At 36.4% G+C, this 20,558-nt stretch overlaps 1 protein-coding gene across 1 annotated transcript in view; it reads right to left on the reverse strand.

Moving 5' to 3' along the window:
• Positions 1-2,223: 2,223 nt before the first annotated feature.
• Positions 2,224-20,558, reverse strand: part of TACR3 (tachykinin receptor 3) — a 32,475-nt gene continuing 14,140 nt past the window's right edge. The window contains exons 3-5 of the mRNA XM_071555114.1: positions 19,163-19,313; positions 5,078-5,274; positions 2,224-2,604 (exon numbers count right to left, since the gene is read on the reverse strand). Of these exons, the coding sequence (XP_071411215.1) occupies positions 2,289-2,604; positions 5,078-5,274; positions 19,163-19,313 (664 nt within the window). The 3' untranslated portion in view covers positions 2,224-2,288. The remainder of the gene's footprint in view (positions 2,605-5,077; positions 5,275-19,162; positions 19,314-20,558) is intronic.

Consider the following 20,558-nt stretch of genomic DNA (forward strand, 5'->3'; position numbering starts at 1 on the left):
TCTCCATATTAAAAAAACAAATTAATCTCATTACAGTCATATTGTTCAAATTTGTCTATTGATGTTTATCAACACTGATTTTGTAATAGTCATAATTAGAAAAGACATTTTATTTAGCAAGTATACATTTTCTCTGTGCATGTTCCTCAAAATTTGTACATGAGCAGACAAAGTATTTCACAGCACATGTAATACATCACCATCAGGTATTAATATGCTTAGGGAAATTTTTTATTGTGTGTGTGTGGCTATCCTGGATCTTCTCAAAGGACTTGTTGAACACCTTATGAAGATATTTAAGTTCTTAAAACAAAGTATTTTGGGGGAAAAAAATGAAAGGCATTGCATGACACTTGCTGGATTGCTATATGCTTTTTTAAAAAAAAAACCCAAAAGGATGGAAAAGTGCAAGTACAACAATGACATGACAGAAAACAGCTGGGGTTTTTTGAAATGCAAACTGTTGAAAAGCATGGTCTGGCATTTAAAATGAAAATCATTAATGATCAGAGCTCTTTGTTTCAGTGGATTTAAGAGCAAGCCTTGGATAGGAAAAGTGTGAGTCTGGAATTGTGATACGTTTTTATCAGAGTACAATTCTCTGTGACTAGGTTCTTCAGTTATTCCATGCATGGAGGGTTTAATGTACCATGTTTACATATTTGAGGATATTTTACCTTATGCAGGATTTTGTTTTAGTAAGTGATACCACAGTGCACAGAAATCACAATACAAATACAAATGACAGTTCGCAGAATATAGCAATTGACGATACAGATGAATCACAATACAAACATGATTCTTGTGTCTAGTCTGTCATGATATGCTCACTGTCACAATGCTCATCACCCCCAGCCACTGAGGAGAAATGTGGACTAAAGTCAGCTCCAGCCTATCTCTCTTCAGCCTTCTCTTTGTTAGTTGCTCAGCTTTGGTACTATGTTGGGTTTGGCCAGATGTACTGTCCTGTGCTGGTTTGGCCAACTCAGGAAAACAGTCACACTTGTTTGCCTATGTTCTATTAACTGTTTGAGAAGTTGATCCATGCAATTGACAGTCATTTAACTAAAACAAAGGCTGCTCTCTGGTGCCTTTTTTATTACATTCAGCTTTCTTTGCAACAGTGAGGTTCGGTGGATTTTGCCTGAATTCGGTGGGAAAGTGTCTGTGCAATAATGCCTAACGTGTTTTCAGATGCAGGCAAAGGAGTATTTTTACATGCATCAACCTATGGAAAATCTGCGAAAATAGAACAAATACTTTTTTCCTGGTGAAGGTTTCTCATAGTGAAACATGTTACTTTATCTTCTACAGAGAAGAGTCCGTTGCCACAGTGCGGTATTTTTCTTATATATGAAGCTCCAGTTTGGAATATTTTGATCTTTCTAAAGTCAATTCTGTTAAGGTGACTGGAGACAAACCTTACCCTTAGCACTAAGTGACAAAGCTATAGGATGTTCATCAAAGCAATACATCCTCCTGGAAGTACACATTCCATTGGAGTATAGTGTTCAAAAGTCTGCAAACTTGGTAGAATTTAACTTAGTCTCTTAGTCATGCTCTTGTGTCTAATAAAAAAGTTTTTTGTGTCTGTTTGAAAAACTGTACTGTTGCAGACAGAGCTGAACTTCATTTGTGTGCATTTTGTCTATTTGCCTGTCAATGGGACTAAATTATAAAGCAATTTAATAGACTTGAGGCTCATTAGATCTTCATTATAAAGACTTTTTATCAAATCTCATATAATTTTGTTACTGAAGATTTAATACACTCATAACAGAAAACATCCTACCTTTCAGCTTCAATAAATAAAGAAGCCTGTTATAAAATCACCATCCCTGGAGATTTTTAAATGCAGATTGGACGTGGCACTGAGTGCCATGATCTAGTAAATGGACTGGAGTTGGACCAAGGGTTGGACTCGATGATCTCGGAGGTCTTTTCCAACCCAATCTATTCTATGATTCTATTTCAGTGAGATGTAAGTGCCACAGGTCAGATGCAACTGAAACAATGTCTTTTATGCCATTGGTTTATTTTGGGTAATTCCTATAAACATTGTTGTGTATAAGGTGCAACTGTGCTTTTGGACTGAGACATACATAGGTCTTCAAATTCCTCTTTCTCTCCAAAGCAAAAAAGTAACTGATGTTTAAAAGTTTCACAACATTTATAGCCAGGGTTTGTCAGTGGAATATGCTTTGCTTTCCTGTGGTATGAATATCTAGTCCCAAAGTAGGAGATGATTGTCTAGTGCTGTCCTTCTAGCAACTGTCACCATGAAATGTTTAGGAGTAAACATCTGCTGAAGTGTGCAGTGAACTGATGAGACTTGAGGCTGTGGAGATGGTCTTGGAATTCCTCTGTGAACAGCCATTAAAATTCAGGTCCCTTGGAGCTGCTCTTTTCTTACGGCTGGCATGCGTGCTGTCTCCATCATTGCTGTCAAACACCACTGTCATGCTGGACTCCATTCTGGACACAGCGTAAAGGCTGCTTTGCCGTGTGGGATGGAACCTGGCTGCCTTGAGCTCCAGCTCGTCGTAGCTGGACACTTCAATGAAGGGGCACCAGCGGAAAGCTCGCTTGAAGCCAGCTCGAAACCTGGGAGGAAAGATGCTTGGTGAAAGCTGTGCTTGTGAGAGCCAGTCCTCCATCTGAGAACACAACTGTGCTGGCAGGACACTGGCTTGACTACTTACCCTGCCCCAGTCCTGGCTGTGGTGAATTCAGTGGGAGTTCCCTTGAATAAAGTCTAAGCAGGGTTACAAACAGAGAGTGGTAACAGCTCAGTTCCTGATTTTCTATAGGCTTTCACTGCATTTTAATATTGGTATTTTCATAGTAATAAATTTCCTGTCCTTTGCCCATGCCCAGATAAACAAACACCAGCTTTCATAGAACTGTCTCCATAGAAATTGTTTTGGTTTGACCTCTCATGAAATCTGCACCTATATCTTCATCTTCCTCAGCAAGAAATTTCATAACATTCTTTTACCTAAAGTACCATCCCAGTTTCCAGATTCCAATATCCCTTCGGTGTTTTCCTCTCCCACAGATTCTTATATGGGAGTGATGTAGTGACTAATCATGATTCTTGTAAAATATTTAGAAGTTCAGGTTAAGTTTTCAGTAAAAATTGACTGATCTCATAGAAGTAACTTTCTTTTCTCCTCAATTTTTTAAGTTTGCAATGGAGTTCTTGCATGATGGCAAACAAGCAGGTAGCTTGCTATTCAGCATTCCTCTGTTTACATGCAGTCTACATTGTGGAAAAATAGAAAAATATTGAAAGAACCTCTGGTGGCAATGGATTAGTGAAGGGAACTGTAAAATCTGAACATCTTTAAACTATATTACTTTTCTTGGCATCTTCCATTCTCTTTCTAATTCAGAGCATATTTTGTCTTCATCTTGAGAAACTGGTCTCTTTATCTAGATAAGTAATATCCTAATTATCCTGGATAATGAGGCTGGTGATAGGTGTTATAACTCTGTCTGATACTAGACCCAGCAGAGGTAACAATACTGCATGAATTGATCTGACTCCCAGCAACAAGCTCTATTTTCCTGCTAAATGAAAAGGAAGCAGAGGTTCTGGCTTCCTGATTTCAATATAGATCTTAATTATAAGAAAACTGCAACCAGTATTTCGTTCCTGCATTAAGTTCTGAACAGGGTGACCTTTAGTGTCTCTCAAAATTATGAATTTTTCTTTGGTTGTGTTCTTTAATCCAGGCATTTAATTTTGCAGTTCACATCTGTCAACATAGGCCACATCAGGGATACTAAGTGTTTATTAATAACTTCTTTTGTAACTGTGTCATAGAAAGTTTTTGAAGAAAACAGCATTGTTTTAGAAGTTTTGTGATAGTAATTGAGAAAATATGAGGTCCTATGCTTCCTTGCACACACTGGAGGCTCACTGAAATCTGTTTTCTGTTGAAATTACTGGGAAATTTGCCTTTGGAGTTAGGAGTTTTTTCTGGCATGCTAAAACTTTACCTCTTCTTTACACAGATGTAAGCGATCAAAAGGGGCAGAAGGCTGTATGAAATCAGGCATTATCTTGCCTTTTGAAAAGAACATGAATGTAAATTATCATAAGTTATTCTCATCAGGGAGGAAGTCTACAGTGTTTTTGCAGCAATAATATCTTGTCAGGATTTGTTCACTTCATTTCACCTTTTGTCAGGTATTGCATGATCTTTAGGGGTTTTTAGAAAAGTTTTGTAAAATTGACCCTGGCTGCTAATTCAAAAGATATTTTAAATAATATTTAAGGTTACTTATTCAATGTTGACTGATGCTGACTGAGTTTGCAAAATTTTTTGTTGTTCTTGGTGATCTTTTTCAAATAATACTAGAAGAAATACTGAATAGGATGGTTGGGATGATATTTGTTTAGATCCTGATCCTACAAATTGCAATGAAAAACATTCTGCAATGCAGCAGTCTCAGACTAGCAATATCTGTGGAATCTCACCAAACTCAACAGGTGCATACCTTTGAAATTCAGAGCATAATGAGTTGCTGTCAGACAGAACTGTAATTTAGTCTTGAGTAATGAAAATATAAATACTTGTTTTATTGGCCTGTTGCAGCTCTCAGAGCTTGGTAGAAATCCAATCGTCAGGTATACAAAACACAGTACACCACACTCTATGTTACATCCTTCCAGGATTGCAAAACAAAATCAGGGCTACAATTATTTAGTGAACAACAAATTTCACTTTATATCACTACTGGCTGTCTTTACTTTGTTATTTTAATGTTTTACAAGCCAAGATGTGTTAAACTGCTGTAGATTTTTAAGTTTTGCATATTGATACAGGGAAGGTTTGTTTCATAAATTTTACTCTGAAATTTTAAGTAGGCCAAAGTATTTACTGGAAGTGCACCTTTGGGTTTTTTTGGTATTTGTTTCAAGTACACACCTAAAGAAGTTTTTTTTTCATTTTGTTTTCTTTTCCACTAACTGAAAATTATTCAAGTGAAAATTCTTTGTCTTGTATCCCATTTAAAGCATTTATATTCTCGTTGACATTATGCACATCATTTGATAATTTGCTCTTACCTCTTATTAAGACAGCAGTAGATAATGGGATTGTACATTGTAGAACTCATGGCAAGCCAAAAGCTGGCTAAATAGATTTGCTGAATGTATTTCCACCGATTTAATTGTTGATAGATCCCAGTAACTATGAAGTAAATGTGGTAGGGCAGCCAACAGATGGCAAATGTCAGCACAACCACAATCATCATTTTTACCACCTGAAAGAGAGAAGTAATAATGATATTTAGCCTTTTTTATTTAGACTAGCATTTCAACATCCATTAAAATTTTCTTGCAATTGATAATTAGAGTTAGTCAAAGGAAAGATGAATATGCTTTTATATAATTTTCCTTTTAATCTTATTCTCTGTTAATTATTTTCTTCTTGGCTGGAGATCTTCCTTTTCCTAAGAAAAATAACATGAAAATCTTCTCTAATTTTATTTATATTGATTCATTCAAGTAATATATTTGCTTATCTATATTTGGCTATCTAAAATACCACTTTCACTCTGTACATCTAATCATGGAAAAAGGTTACAGGGTATTTTATTTGGACACCTTGTGTTGGCCTTTTTTGATCCTAGTGTCTTTTGCTATTGTGTTCTGCAAGCGTATTTCTTGTCCCTAATTATTAGATGTGATTTGAGTAACACGAGGCTGTAGGAAATGAGCAACTGCAGTATCCTGTCTAATTTCAGAGGTTAACAATTCCCTTGCCTGGTGATCCTAATTTGTTGTTTTCTGCAGGCATCATAACCTCTGTTATCTGCCATAGTTTCCATTAAGCACAAATTAAGAGAAGCTCTGCTTTGTGCTTGAAACACATAAAGAAAACTTGCAAGTTGTGTAAAATTTTCACTCCTGTCTTTCCCTCTTCAGCTATGTCAAGTACTAGCCCAGCTACCATTTTCAGCACAGTATGTCACACATTTACAGCACAGGTTTTCTTTTAGTAGCTAAAATGAAACCACACATGCTGGGTCTGTGCTGGATGGTGTCTTGTTCATTTGTACTGTGAATACTGAGGAATTACAGGAATCACTATGAACAATTCTTTTATTTTCTCTGTACAAAATGCTATTCCCTACTGTTGTATTTTTACCAGTGGAAAAAACCCAAAGAGCTAAAATTTCCCATACTTACATGTCTTTGGCTAATATTTTTTTAACATTTCAACAGACATAATTACATCATTTTACATATAAATGTTATGGTGCCCTCCTTAACTCTTATTACACCTTCTATGGGAAACATAAAGCAAATTTTCATTTAAAACATGGCCCCAGTTAACAATCTTTCATGCTAGGTGGGACCGTATGGTATCAGATTCTGCTTATAAGAATACTTAATATTGCTGATATATATGTTGATCATCTCTTAAACATACAAAAGGGACATCTGGCCACACATACAACATTATTAATATTTGGTTCTTCTAAAGCACTTTCCATCTGTTAACTGTAAATCGTTTCACAAGGAAGATCAGTATTGTTTTAAAAGAAGGCAACACACAAGAACATAGTATCACTTTCCTCTTTGGTGAGTGTACATCCATGTGTCTGCATCTAGGCATAAATAGAAGTTAACGAGACTGTATATGCAGTCTCTTGGCATGAGGGAAAGAGGTCATGACTGTATGTGAATAGATATTTCTGGACTAAACTATTTATCTAAAATGATTCCATAAAAATATGTTATAAAACCACAGTATATCATTAAATGACATCTCTTTTTCACTGGTTTGGACATAACTTCCACTATTCTTCCGCTGGGGATTTACACTTGTGCCTTGCACACATTTTACAGGTAAAAGACTTAACTCCATAGGTTAACCACAATACTTAAGCCCTGTGTCCGTTGATTTATAGGTGCGCTTTGCTTGTTGCTATGTTTTTATAGATCTGCCAGGAATGAGAAGTATTATCTCAGCACTGTTCTGGACTGCTGTAATTCCAGAACACTTGAGAGTCTAATGACTTACCTTGATATTGAATTAGCAATTCTTGCAATACCAGTTGTGCATGTGAAATTATTCTTAGAATTATTTATCATTGGAATATCATAGGTATTAACGGATTTTTGTCTCCAAGTTTTCAAAGTGTAAACATGCAAATCTGTATTTACACTGAACATTTAATCTGTGCAGTGATTGAGAACAAGAACAGTAGAACTTCCCAGCAACTAATGTAGGTTAATGCAGTGGAACACTGTGTCACCCATGCTCCCAGAGCTGCTAGATATCACTGTAAGTGTGCAGGCTGCCACTTTGGCATATCAGTTGTGTTAACAACATTTTCCCAAAGAGGGTTGGTTGTCTTTTTTCTAACATCCAAACTTTTTTTGGTTAGTGTTCCATGTTACGTTGAAGAACAAGGCAAGCAGTGCTTCAAGAGTCACTTAAAGGTCTACTGAAGTGAATAAACCTTCACAACCTGCACAAAAAATAGCATTTTGATCTCAACTGCTACAAAAATGAACACCAAATGAACAAAGTTTTGGGTTAAATTACTGCTAAGTATAGTATTTCTGGTTTCCTTCAAGGAACCAGAAATCCCCAAATAACTTCTTACACTACAAGGAAAATCCACAATTTTTGGTCCCAGTTCAGACAATTTGATTCTAATTTTAATTATTTTAATTTTTTTAAAGTTCTGAAATGAAAAATGCCAGATCATGCTAGAAAATGACATCTTTTCCTCCGAGGTTACTGTTTTGTTTAAAACAAAACACTCATCTTTTAAAACAGTGAGATTAGTGTAAGATTTTCCTGTCACTATTTCTGGCTGGAAATCCATGATTAAATATTATGTCATCATCAGCCCCAAAGCAGAAATTTCTGAAGCAAATAGTTAAACAACAACAAAAGATAATTTTAGATGGCCATTAGTATTTGATTTAATTTGTGAAGTAACAAGTCACTTCAATGACAGACAGTGAAACACATTACATTGTTAATCATTCAGATTTGCAGCTGTTTTTCATAAATATCAAAAAAACATCTAAAATTTACAGTATCATTTTTTTCTCTCAGGCAAGGTTGTATCAGTCTGCATTTTACTGGTGTGAATGGTAATATATTGATAAATATATGTTTAAGAGGAGATATAAGATGGGGTTTCCTTATTAATGTGTAAAATGCTTTTTTCCTTGAGCAAAAAAGTGCAAATTTTTCCAGTAAAAAGGAACATTAAAAAATGTCAAATATGAGTAGTCATTCTTGTGAGTATTCATGTGGCACAATGCATTCATTGACATATTTCCTAATGAAAAGATAAGTGAGATCTTGCAAGTCTGTGTGGCTTAAAATTGTTTGAAGGGCATGGTTGATAGAGTTGAATTTGAAGTTTACTGCAGAAGTTATGAGAGGAATGAAACAGCTCCAGTCTGTTCTCATTTCATCATTTAAGAATGACTATGTATTGGCAGAAATGGAAGGAAAAAAAAGAGTAAGAGGAATCTGAAAAGGGGGGGTGATCATTCCCAATTTTCTCTTCTCTTTCAGAGACCAGCACACACACTGAGCAAGGCCATACCTTGCAGTTTATGGCTGCAGTTCTTGTCGTTATCGCTGGTCTTTCCAGTATGAAGGTTCATTTTTTGATTATATCTTTAACTATGAACAGAAAGCGACTTCAAAGTCTATCAACCTAGGGCACCTTGAATTTATTTGTTATAAATCCTAATGAACAAGTACCAGTAAACCATTAAACTCTGTTAAGGCATAAGGAAAATAAGTGAAACAGGCTAAGTATGAATTTGCTACAAAAACTTGTTTTTCTTTTCCCAGTACATTGTGACGTTTTACTGAAAAATCTCCAGTGACGCTTTTCAGATTCAACTACAGAGTATAAAAGACAGCTTCAGTGTTGGGGTTGCTTTTTGACTACATAAACCTGAGACTCTGAAAAAAAGTCCTTTTTAATAAGCCTGTTCTGCCTTACTTTTCAGAGATATTACAATTTTTCAATTACTTTCCCCTCTATTCTGTGTTGCATAGAATTCATTAATAAGGGTTTACTTCTTGTGCATTAGAAAACATTTGTAAAGCAAGCAAACAAGAAAATTACTGAATTCACTTGATTAGCTAAAAGTATAGCTCTGTTCCTGCCACCACTTTACCATGGAGCTTTCAGAAATGTGAATTGCAGTGAAAATCACCAACCTGTGTCCCAGTGGCACCATTTTCTCCTGGTGTTCTGTTCAGTCTTGCTTTGTGAGCAGCAAGGCTGGAGTAAAGAGGGTTTTTTCTGTTATAGGCAGTGTTTTTGTTAAAATGAATTGTACCGTCTCTCAGTTGTGCAACCTTTATGAAAGTCTTGAGGCTAGATTTTTTATGTGATGCAAAATCAGAGTATTTATTTTATATATTGATTTTCATCAACATGTTCTGCTGATATTGGTGTACTGCTGCCTATGTCTAAGAAAAACTATGTTTAGAAAAAAAGACTTAAATTTATGTGCTTTGTAGTCTTGTTCATTCCTTTAAATCCTTCCTGTTCAACTAAGAAATATTAATTCATTAATGAATGTCATGTAATGAGAAAAAATGTATTTAAAAGAGCAAAACAGATGTAAGTTCATTGTAATTGGAGTTTGCAGGTTTTCCTTTGCTGTAAAACATTAAAGCAGTAGAAGTGAAAAGGAACTAACAGATTCTGCTACACTGAAGAAGCAGCAAATACATTTTTTTCCATCCTGTTTTCATTTTGCATGAAGAATAACTAGAAAAATAGTATGATTTAGATGTAACATTAAGAGCAGCTCTTGAAAGATCAGAAATAAAATATGCTTTTCTGAGAGACTCAGTTCCTGCTTGGGCAATATAGCAATTCACATTCCAAGAAATTGATTTGCCATCAATACAAAAGACTTGGGCCACGAAATTGTTTCCTTTTCAGTCTTATCTGCAGTGCCTTTTTGCCTTTCTAAGTGATCTTTGATGCTGCTGCTTCTACAAGGCCAGAAATTGAGCCTGTAATTTCATGTGCACTGATATGACACAGTACAACTTCATTAGTTGCAAAACTTTTACTCCTAGGTGCTATGCACATGTAAATGAGTATTTGTTCATGAATGCAACTTAAACACAGTTCACAAATAATATCTGAGAGTCACAACATCTTCCTCTTTCTGCTCTTTTGGGAGAAGTAAAACACCGAACTAATAACTGCAGAAAGTGTTTTTCCCAACATGTTAGAGTGCAATCAGTAAATCCACTTCCCAGTCCTGGGGACATATTTGTGCATTCAGCACCAGAGAGAAGGGAATACCTGTATGTCTTTGCTTCTCCATGGTATTTAATTGGAGCAAACTGTCTATCTTTTGCAAGAAAATTGTGATTCAAAGGTGACTCTACTGGCATTAGTATAGAGATAGGACTGATTTCTGAGATACCTAGGGCTTTGACAAGCTCAAGGATTTTCTGTGCTCATTTAGCCCATGGAAAGGAGATGCACATTAAGGAGGACAAAGAATAGGAGAACTTCAAAGTTTTTCCGTCAGCTAAGGTAGTCCAAATAAATTTATTCTTCTGCCCTATACTTTCCATCTGTTTTTCTCAGTTTCTTGAAATAAAGAAACTGATTTTCATTTCAGTTTGCATAATCCCTTATTGCAGAGAAAATTCACAATCACTTACTTTGTTATTTAACTGTAAAGTTAAAAAAAAAGATACTCTGTTCTAGTATGAAGCAGTTTTGAATCAGATTGCTGTCTTACACATACTGTAATGTGAGGTTCCCCCACCCCAAAGCAAAGCAGTTCTGACTGTTTTTATGAAAGGTCTTAGGTACTGCAGTTTTTAAATTATGTTTTACCAAAGTTACATAGAACACAGGTTTGACAGTGACTGAGATTTTCTCAACATGTCAAGAAATACCAGTTCCATTGCAAAAAAAAGGAGAAATCTGTTTCTCAGTTTTATTTTCTTTGAGAATACATGATTTTAGAAGCATCTGATTGGGGGTGAGGAGGAAAATTTCAACAAGTCTTACATTATTTTATCTAAAAAGAAATGTCTCAATTTCTCACAAGAGATTGTTGGATATGAGGCAATATGCCGATGTCTGCTGCTCAGACTAAGAGGTTTTTCTGTAAGCCAGACAACAGGCAAAGGTAGGTGGCCTTGTATCATTGCCTTGGTCTTCAGCATTGAGTAGCATAAGAAATTTATGTTCTTTAGAAAATTACTCTGAGTGGCTGTTGTGGGATTGGCATTACTGGGCATGGTTTTCCACCAGACATCTAGTTCTGAAAAGAAGTGAAAAAGCTGATTTACTGCTTTTATTCACACCGTCACTAATTTTACAGTACTTTCCTTCCTGACCTGGAATGAGAAAGGGGGCACTTTCACTTCCATGTTTCCAACCAAATATGAGATGTGGTGGTGGGGAAACAAAACAATCACATCTTCTTTTGTTTACCCCATAGGGATAGTTGATTCTGAAGTCCACTTTCTGACACAGTTCTGAAAATGTTCTGGGACCTTTAATCCTCGCTGAAGGCTCTCCCAGAACATTGCCAACATTTTAAGACTCACTTGAATTTTCCATATAGGACTTCTGAAGGAATGGAGCTTGTGAATATTTTCCTTTGGAAACTAGATCTTAAATATTTGATAGTGCAATAACAGATAAGGATACGATGAATTATGCCAGTGAATTATGCAAAAGTTCCATACCATCTTACACATAGTTTACTTTATATGGGCTACTAACAATGGGAACAGCCCTCATGAACCTAAAATAAGAGGGGTACCTTTGGTTATCCTCCAAATAGCACAGGCTCTTATTCCATATGGAAAGTCTACAGTCTTTTTGGATTGTTTCATTTTCAGCTGACTCACCTAGGGGAATTAAATAAGCGATCTATGTAATTAGAAACCATTTGAATGTTTACCATATTTCCCTAAAATTTTGGCATGAGAACATCATGAGTAGCAATGCTCTCTCTCTTATCTATGTGTGTGTTTGTGTATTTATTTATTTATCTATACACCCATACCCACAGGACTATTCATGTGATCGTAATTCAGGATACATAGTAGGATAACTCTGACTGCAGATTAGATAACACAACAAAAGACCTTTTGAAGTTTCCAAGGTTTGTTGTATGCTGATGAAAAAAATTACATACCACTTACAGAACATACTTTGTCCTGAATGTGGGATTTTAAGGTTATCTGTTTGAAGAGTCAGGTCCCAAACTTGATCTGCACAGAGAAAATTAAGTCTGCCTTAAAAAACATCAACTCCATAGTTTTACACATGGAGATCATGATCTCCATGCTGAAAATCTAAATTTTGAAAAAGAGACATTTGGTTTTCATTTATCTTTCTGGTAGGTATCTTGGTTTTCTTATTAAGGAACATGTATAGTTTAATTCAGCAATGCATTTGAGAACACACAGAGTTCACTAACATTGCAGTAAAGCATTGCTTAGATTTTTGATCTGTTAGTTCGGTGTTACTTCTGTCCTTAAGAACTTGAGGCATTACTAAGCAGAAATGTTAGCCCTAGGACTGTGCCTAGACTTAATATTTCACATAAATTTTCTTCCACAAGTGGTCAGAAATATAGAAATGCCATCATGAGAAACATCACAGAAATTCTGAGTGCACAATCCTGTGCCTAATTATTGACCATGCAGAACCAGTCTCTTAAATCTGCCCCTGACCTGGAGTTGTTGCCAGCTGTTCTATAAAAAAGTTTTAACCAGAAAGCTTGCATCAGTCTGTCAGTAAGTACTTCAACTGCCGAGGTTTATGCACAGTATAAAGCCATTTTCAGATTTTACTGTATTCTTCCTCCCCTGTGGTTGCTGCTTGGAGCATGGATGATAAATGTGGTGTGTTCACAGTTCATAGATGAGTTTTAGAAAAAGTTGGGATGGTGAATAGACGATGCTACTGTTGCTGAGCATGCTGTAGTTATTTGGCAGATAGAGAACAGAGCAGGGCAGCTTCCAGTAATTTTGTTAGATTTTGCTGTGTTAATCCTGTTCAGAAAATGGTCAGGAGGTCTGACTTCATTTTTACCTCAATAGGAAAACTTGGTCAAAATGTGGGCAAATTGTTATAAAGAGAACAAATTTCTGGGGGAAAAAAAATCCCAAAGGGGAGGATGGATGAACCATGTTTTATTTTTTCTAAAGTTCTAAGCCAAACAAATTGATCGTTAAAAAATGTTTTGGATTTAACATGCAATGATAATAATACCCCAGTACCTCATGTCCCAGTCTTTTTCGAGGCAACTTCTATGCATGTGAAAAGTAAGACTATAAAATGAAAATTTTGATAGGCAACATTAAAAATTACTTTGCCTGTTCTCTAATTTTTCAGTAGGTTTTCAGTCCATATACTTGGTAATGCAAAGGGTTTAAGAGAACTTTCTCAGATTTTTGTTATGCTTGCCTTGTTGCTTTGTCCATCTGAAAAAAGCCTCTCTGTGTTACGTGTTTAGGAAGGGGGTCATACGTTGTAATTAATGTGTTGATTGTGCAAGAGTTTAATTAATGGTGCATAAAAATGTCCAGATCAGACTTTCCTGTCAATGCTCTTTCCTGTCAATCTTGCTGAGATTTTTAGTAATTATGGGAATGTATTACTGATCAAAATTGGAAAATATATCTTCTTGTGCCAGTATTTTCAGCAGGGAGATATTCATATGATATTCTGACCATCATTAGGGTTTTGAAGCTTTTCTTAAGTTTATGAGAAAACAAAGGAAAAAGACCCCAACCTATTCTGCAAACTTTTAGCTGTAATAGAAATTACTTGGAAGTAGTGACTGACTATTGTGTTAACACCAATCTGGTGAGTCTGGCAGGGTATGGGACAACTGCTCAAAATGTTGGTGGAACAATTGCAGTCTGGTCCAGTAATGTCCTGCATGACCAGTGCTGACTCCCACACGCAGAGCCATGGAGAGGAACAGCAGACAGGATGACCATCAGTGCTGCATAGGAAGCATGCTGAGAAGCATGCCATGTCCTACAGTGTTACAAAACCAGCTTTAGACATGTGACAGTTTGTGAAGTCAGGCTCTGGCTTTACTAGGATTGGTTTCCATTTGCCATATTAGCAAGGCTGTTTCATACTTCCCATAAATTGTCAGAGTTAAGGACGTCATAGCAAGAGGTGCCCTGAAGCAGATCCAGAGGAAACCTTTCTTTAGTCTCCACTCCTTCAGTATTAAAATATTAAATGAAAACAGGACAGGAACCAGCCTCTAGTCTATAAAGAAATTTAGCCTGGAAACTGGAACTCTAGGATTGGTGAGATTTTTTAGAAGACTTTCCATTAGATGTAACAATCCAGAAAGCAAAATGATTTAAAGATGGAGGTTTAAGATGATATCAGAGGAATTCTGTTTGGGTTGTCTGTGGTGACAGACCTCAAGGCTGCTTCCTGTCCTGTTTTCATTTAACATTTTAATATTGAAAGAGATAAACTGACACTCAAGGAATAAGTAGAGAAAGCGCTGGACACAGTTCAACATCTGAAGTGTCTGGCAAACAAAGGATGAGTTTACTTTCAGGAGAGCCTTTAAAGCATCTGAGAACTCCTTCTTCCTAGGTTGTTTTTATTTTGCTTTAAGCAAGATATGTGACAATGTCAAACGCAACCATAGATAAAGCTGATATTTAAAACTTGCCATGTCTCATTGATATCTGAATCTTCAAGAGGATTCAATTTCTAGAATAGTTTCATGAAGTCTAAGACATAGAACCATGTGAGTATAACCTGAGAGGAGACAGACTAAAAAGCATAAAATCATAAAGTCAGACTAATCCCTTCAGAAACTTTAGTTTGATTCTTTGTATTTCATGTAAAGGAAAGAGATTCTGTGTGAGCATAAAAAGCTGCCACTTTGGGTGGTATTTTTTTACACCTTCAGCTGCCTATGGAATTGATCAGCGGACGTTTCCAAGTATGGACTCGAATCCTTACGAAAAATCTCTGTTTCTTTGGATTGTTGACTGACAACAAAGCAGTGGAGTGTGCAGAACTTATACTAGCTGGGGTAAGTTGTCCTGATATTGCTTAGTCTTTTGGCTTTTTGAATGTGCTGAACAAGGCTTGCTAAGTTTATGAAAGGCTGCACTGAAGTACACCTGTGATTTTCAATCACAATAAAACTTTGGCCTACCAGGTGCTCACAATGCATCAGCATTTTGGATAAATGATAATTAAACTGTATCTGTATGAAATTTCAGATAGTCAAGCAATATACCCACACAATATAATAACAGCCATATGTCTGTTAGGAGACCATCTGTTCTTAAAATAATATGTAATTCTCTAGCTTAATGTCCTCTATGTTTCACTTCTAGTATTTATTTATTCCAGTCTGCATTTTATTTTTGTTGTCAATCTCTGTAAAGTCTAAGAGCAGACCCACTTACAGAATATGATTACTGATGGACAGAAAAATGATACAGGCACCTATTTTTGGCAGGAGGTATATAGTATTCATAGCAAAGTGAGTTTCTGCACCTCATTACCCCACTATAGAATGGGTTGGTTGTTTCACTTATCCCTTCCAGAAATGTAAAATCAGCTGAAGGGAAGAAGTAGCTTCCCAGGGGAAGTGCAGGTGTCCCTTTGTGTATGTTTGCACCATTCTGGAGTGGGCAACTTCTCAGTAGGTAAGCGAAGTGTTTCTACACCACCATGGCAGTTGTTTCTGTCCATGATGCACAAGCACAAATGAATCTGAAAGGTGGAAACACTCATTCCCCATGAACAAATAAATGGTGGGAAAGGCATAATGACAATATAAGTCTCTTCCACAATCTACTGTTGCACAGCCAGTTTTGACAAGCTGTAACACAGATGTCTTCCCCCTGCGTAGGATTTGGTTCTCTTTGCATACCTAACATGGAGGAATGAGTATTTTGGCATACAGGAAGCCTTCATAGACTGTTATCTGAATAAAGCCCCAAAAAGCTGTGAAGATTTGGCTATCCCTTGAAGTCTGTAGTGGAGACCTGTGTAGAGTAGTTGATTGCAGCTGGTGTTTTTAATGGAATTGAGGATAAGCAAGTTATATTGACTTTCTGCTATACTAAACTTTGATCCCTTATGCCATTTTGAAAATGGAATATAAGTTACTGGAGGTTGGATTGCTGGTCCTCATACTAGGGAAAGCTGAGATAAGATGGATTTCTTAAATAACTGGGAGGATATTAAATGTTCCACATCTTTATGCAGTCCCCTGAGGTAGCAATTATTTTCCAACCCTAAAGAAGTCTGAACAAATGCCTAAGATAAAAGTGGAGAGTTGTAGAAAGTCACATGCAAGACAAACGCTTGGATGCAGAGTGTCAAAACCTTGTGTTTCATAAGGCTGGATGCAAACTTTCACATAGGATTTTATGAATGGGGCAATATCTAACTAGTCTGTCTGTCTAGACTTAGTGGTTGCTTGTTAACAATAAGGATCTTTGATTTCAGAAGTATTTATTGCTTATCATGTGACATGTGGGTTTATAGTAAAATATTCTCATCCCCTACTTATGATGAGAAAGCTTTATATTTTGAGTACAGTCTTGTTTCTCCAAATTTGTGTTAGTCCATAATTAATTCAGTATTCCAAGAGTTATGATGCTGTACTGTAGTGTTTTGGGCTTTGTCTCTCTTTTACTTTTTCTTTTTTTTCCCCTTTTCTTTCTCTTTTTTTTTTTATCTTTACCTTGTGAACTATCTTTTAATGGCAGCAAAAGTATCATTTTTTCTAACCAATGCTTTTCTTAGTTTGTACAATGTAGTATAAAATATACATTATTGTGTTTTCATATCATTTATATATATGTGGTAAAAAAAAAGGAAACAGCAGGGAAAAGAGATGATTTCTTTGTCTGAAAAAGGCAAAGCAGTTGCTCTGTTATCAGAGGCAGACTGAATTACAGCTTTATTTGGATTCCAGTCAGTTAGTTCCTCTCCATGAATAACCAATTATGATTCATCTTTCCAAATACCAGTTATTTCATAAATTCTGCCAGAGTGCACAGCAGTGTAGCTGAAGTGCCATCATGGAGCTCAACTGATAAAGTCACTGATGCAGTTATAATATATCTGCACATAATTTCATTCCCTTGTTGCATGTGTTGAAGGTACACATTCCCCTACTCTCACTTTTAAAATCCTTTATGCTGCTCCTTGTCTCTTGCATTTCCAAAAAGGTTCTGTTTTCAAAGTATGGAAGGGATTTAATTGGGCCCTTTATATCCTGTAGTAAAAGCTAGATTTTATCTTCAGAGACCTTTAGTTTTTATGTCATAAGATCATTATTTTATTATTTCATTAGGTGCTGAAGTTCTGGGTTGTCTTGGTTCTCCAAGTTAGCTTGTAATAATTTTCTTTTCACACTTGCTTTTGCAAATTGTGTCTTGCTATAGAAAGTGATTCACTGGTTTGTCTTTCCAATCAGAATGTGGTCACCATCCACTGAGTATTTGCTTCCTTGGTTTTCAGTGTCTGGAAGGGCAGCATTGGTGATAGCACAGTTAATCGACCAGTGAAATATTTTTCTGCTTATGTTCTGTAGGAAAGGTGATTTCATAACTTTGAAAATACACTGTTGGGCAAGTGCCTACTTGTATGGCAAAGGCTGTCATGGTAAAGTTGAACTTTTGGGTAATGTCAAAGAGTGAAATGCTGACATTTTGAAATTCTTTCAGTATTTTTGAAAATAAGTTCAATAATTTTGCCTTGGGGCAAATGTGCAAAGCATACTTCTTAGTTTTCCATGATTATTTTTCAGGATTTTCCCTCTGTCTGCATTCCAAATAACCTTTGAATTGTTACAAGGCAATAGTACTGGTAATACTGCTCCAAATTCATTCTGGTTCCTAGAGAGATTAGTATTTTTCCCTCTTTAAAAAGCTATGTTAAAACAAAAATAACTTTTTAGTTTTATAGGAGGTATTGCATATCATGCCATAAAGCTGTCTAGGCATGTCTACTATTCTGACAACTGAAACTTCTGACAACTTTGCACTTGTCTCTTATGAGTCTAAAAATGCATGAAGAAGAAAATTATCCTAATCTTTCTTTTCATATATTGTCTACCATAACAAGTTCTACTGTGTAGTATGGTGGGGGAAAAACCCCACTTTCATATTCCTGGCAGTGTCCTGAAAGAAAGAGAAACATCAGTGTTCTTCAGAATTTGCAGAAGATCTCCTGTTGTCTCAGGACCCAACACGCCCCACTCTGCTATTGGTCCATCATGGTAGCTTGTACCACTCTGCAGACATACTCACAGCATCAGGAAGCAGATTAAAGCAACTGAGCAACTGAAAATGTCATCACTGTGAGTTAGAAGCCTGTGTTTGGGTACTCTTTTTTCAAATCTGAAGGGTTAAATGCATTTTAATATGAAGAAAAAGAAAGGTCAGCAATAAAAAGAAAAAGGCTGCCTTATTAAGTAGGAAAAGTTAGATTAAGACAAAGAAAGTTATAAGAAAGAAACCTTCATGGCACTGCAACTCTAAACTGGAGATATCAGTTCATGAAAAATCTACAGTCTAGTTAGAGTAGGCAATACTTAGAGTGAGAGAGATTAAAGGAAATACCTGGGAAAATTCGTTTTTATTCCTCACAAAAAGTTATTGATTAAGAATCTGAATTATGCATTATAAACAGGCTGATCTGTGCTCATTTCAAATATACATGGGCTTTAACCTCCTGAGAATTACACAAGATTCACTTTTTTTTTGCTGGGATGAGAATCTGACCTAAGAGGAGCTAATGGTTTGCTAGCCCATTGTTCAAAACTCAGTATCTTAACTCTGTGAAGGCCAAACATTTTGTCTGTTTCCACATATCAGACACTGTATATGCTGCCACATGGAGATTAAGAAGTTAAAACCCAAATGTTACCTTCATATAATGACAAACAACCAAGCTACAAAAAGAACAGCTAGGGAACATAGAAGACAACCTGTCAAATTTAATCAGATTTTGTACTGAAGCAGATTTCTCATTAATGCTATTTCCAGTGATTTGGTGTTTCTGAAGGAATATACTGTGATACTTAGCAAGACAATTGCAGATGATTTTATCAGGATTCACTTAGCGGGATTTATCAGAACAGTACCTTTCTCTTGGCTTTGAGCTGCTCATGATATTTGTTGGATGTGTCGCCTGGTATTTCTCCTCCCCAGAGGGTAATTCCCACCATGGAATAAGTGATGCCCATGACAAGCAGTGGAAAGCAGTAGACCAGCACAATCACAATGATGTGATACCTGCAATGAAGAGGTATTATGGTAAGTGCTTTCAAAAGAGCTATACCAATGGAATGTCCTGCTAGAACTCAAGTGCTGCTTTAATCACAAAGTATGTTTTATGTTGACTGGCTAGTCCTTGGTGTTTTTACTGTGTTTTTGAAAGTCTTGAACTGCTCTGCAAATTTATTTACATTTTAGTGCAAGTGTTTTATGGGGTGTCTCATGCTCAACCTGCACTAGCATATATTGAGTGACTCTATAGCTACCATGACTAGTAACTGATGAATAAAGTATATTTGTCCATAACTAGTTGAATTGATTTAATTGTTGCACAGCCAAGTATCATGAGGGCTAGCTAGGCATTTCAAGCTCTAGTCTGGAACCATAAATGAAAGGAAAATATTTTAATGCTATATTTATACAAAGGCCCTGATAAGTGTCTTGTTACCCAAGATTCTTTATATGGCACATCTGTTGCACATAGGCAGTGCAGGTCTGTAGCCCGTGTGCAATACAGTCATCACTGCTCATGTAAGCACTGGAGAAACAAAGATAAGTTCCTTTGCCTCCTGTTAGTTCCTGGTTAAATGCCAACTTCAGATAAAATCCCAGTGAATGATCAGTGGAGAATCCTCAGCTGTCACTGAGTGTGACCTTGCTGCCCTAAAGAGAAATGTCTGTGTATGGCTGCTAAAGTGATAAAAATTACATATGGCCAGGGCCTCTTTCACCTGCCTCAAAGAGAGCAAAAGGTCAAATTTGATTCTAGATAGTTACACAGGCTTTCAGCCTTGAACACAATGTTCATACTAAATGTCAATGAAGACCTTAAAGGACAGATGGCTAGGTAGCCACTTATTCCTAATTCTGCCAGAGGGACAAACAGGACATACTGAATTTAATTGACTAGTATTCTCACTTTCAGAAACTGGAACCAGTGATAGGTTATCCAGTTTTCTTTTTTGGACTGACATCTGACAAGTAAATGAGATAGTGTAACAGAAAGAAGTGGGAAAATCAAGCCCTCTCATGAAAAGATCTAGAAAAAAAAATCAGTTTAGGGCCTTCTACAATTACCTGAAAGGAGATTGTAGTGAGGTGGGTGTTGGTCTCTTCTTCCTAGTAACAAGAGAAGAAATGGCCTCAAGTTGTTACAGGGGAGGTTGAGTTTGGATATTAAGAAAATTTTCTTCATGGAAAGAATTGTCAAACATTAGAATGGGCTGCCTAGAGGAATGGTTGATTCACCATTCTTAGATATAT

Source organism: Pithys albifrons, chromosome 5 (assembly GCF_047495875.1).
Source record: "Pithys albifrons albifrons isolate INPA30051 chromosome 5, PitAlb_v1, whole genome shotgun sequence".
Classification (NCBI taxonomy): domain Eukaryota; kingdom Metazoa; phylum Chordata; class Aves; order Passeriformes; family Thamnophilidae; genus Pithys; species Pithys albifrons.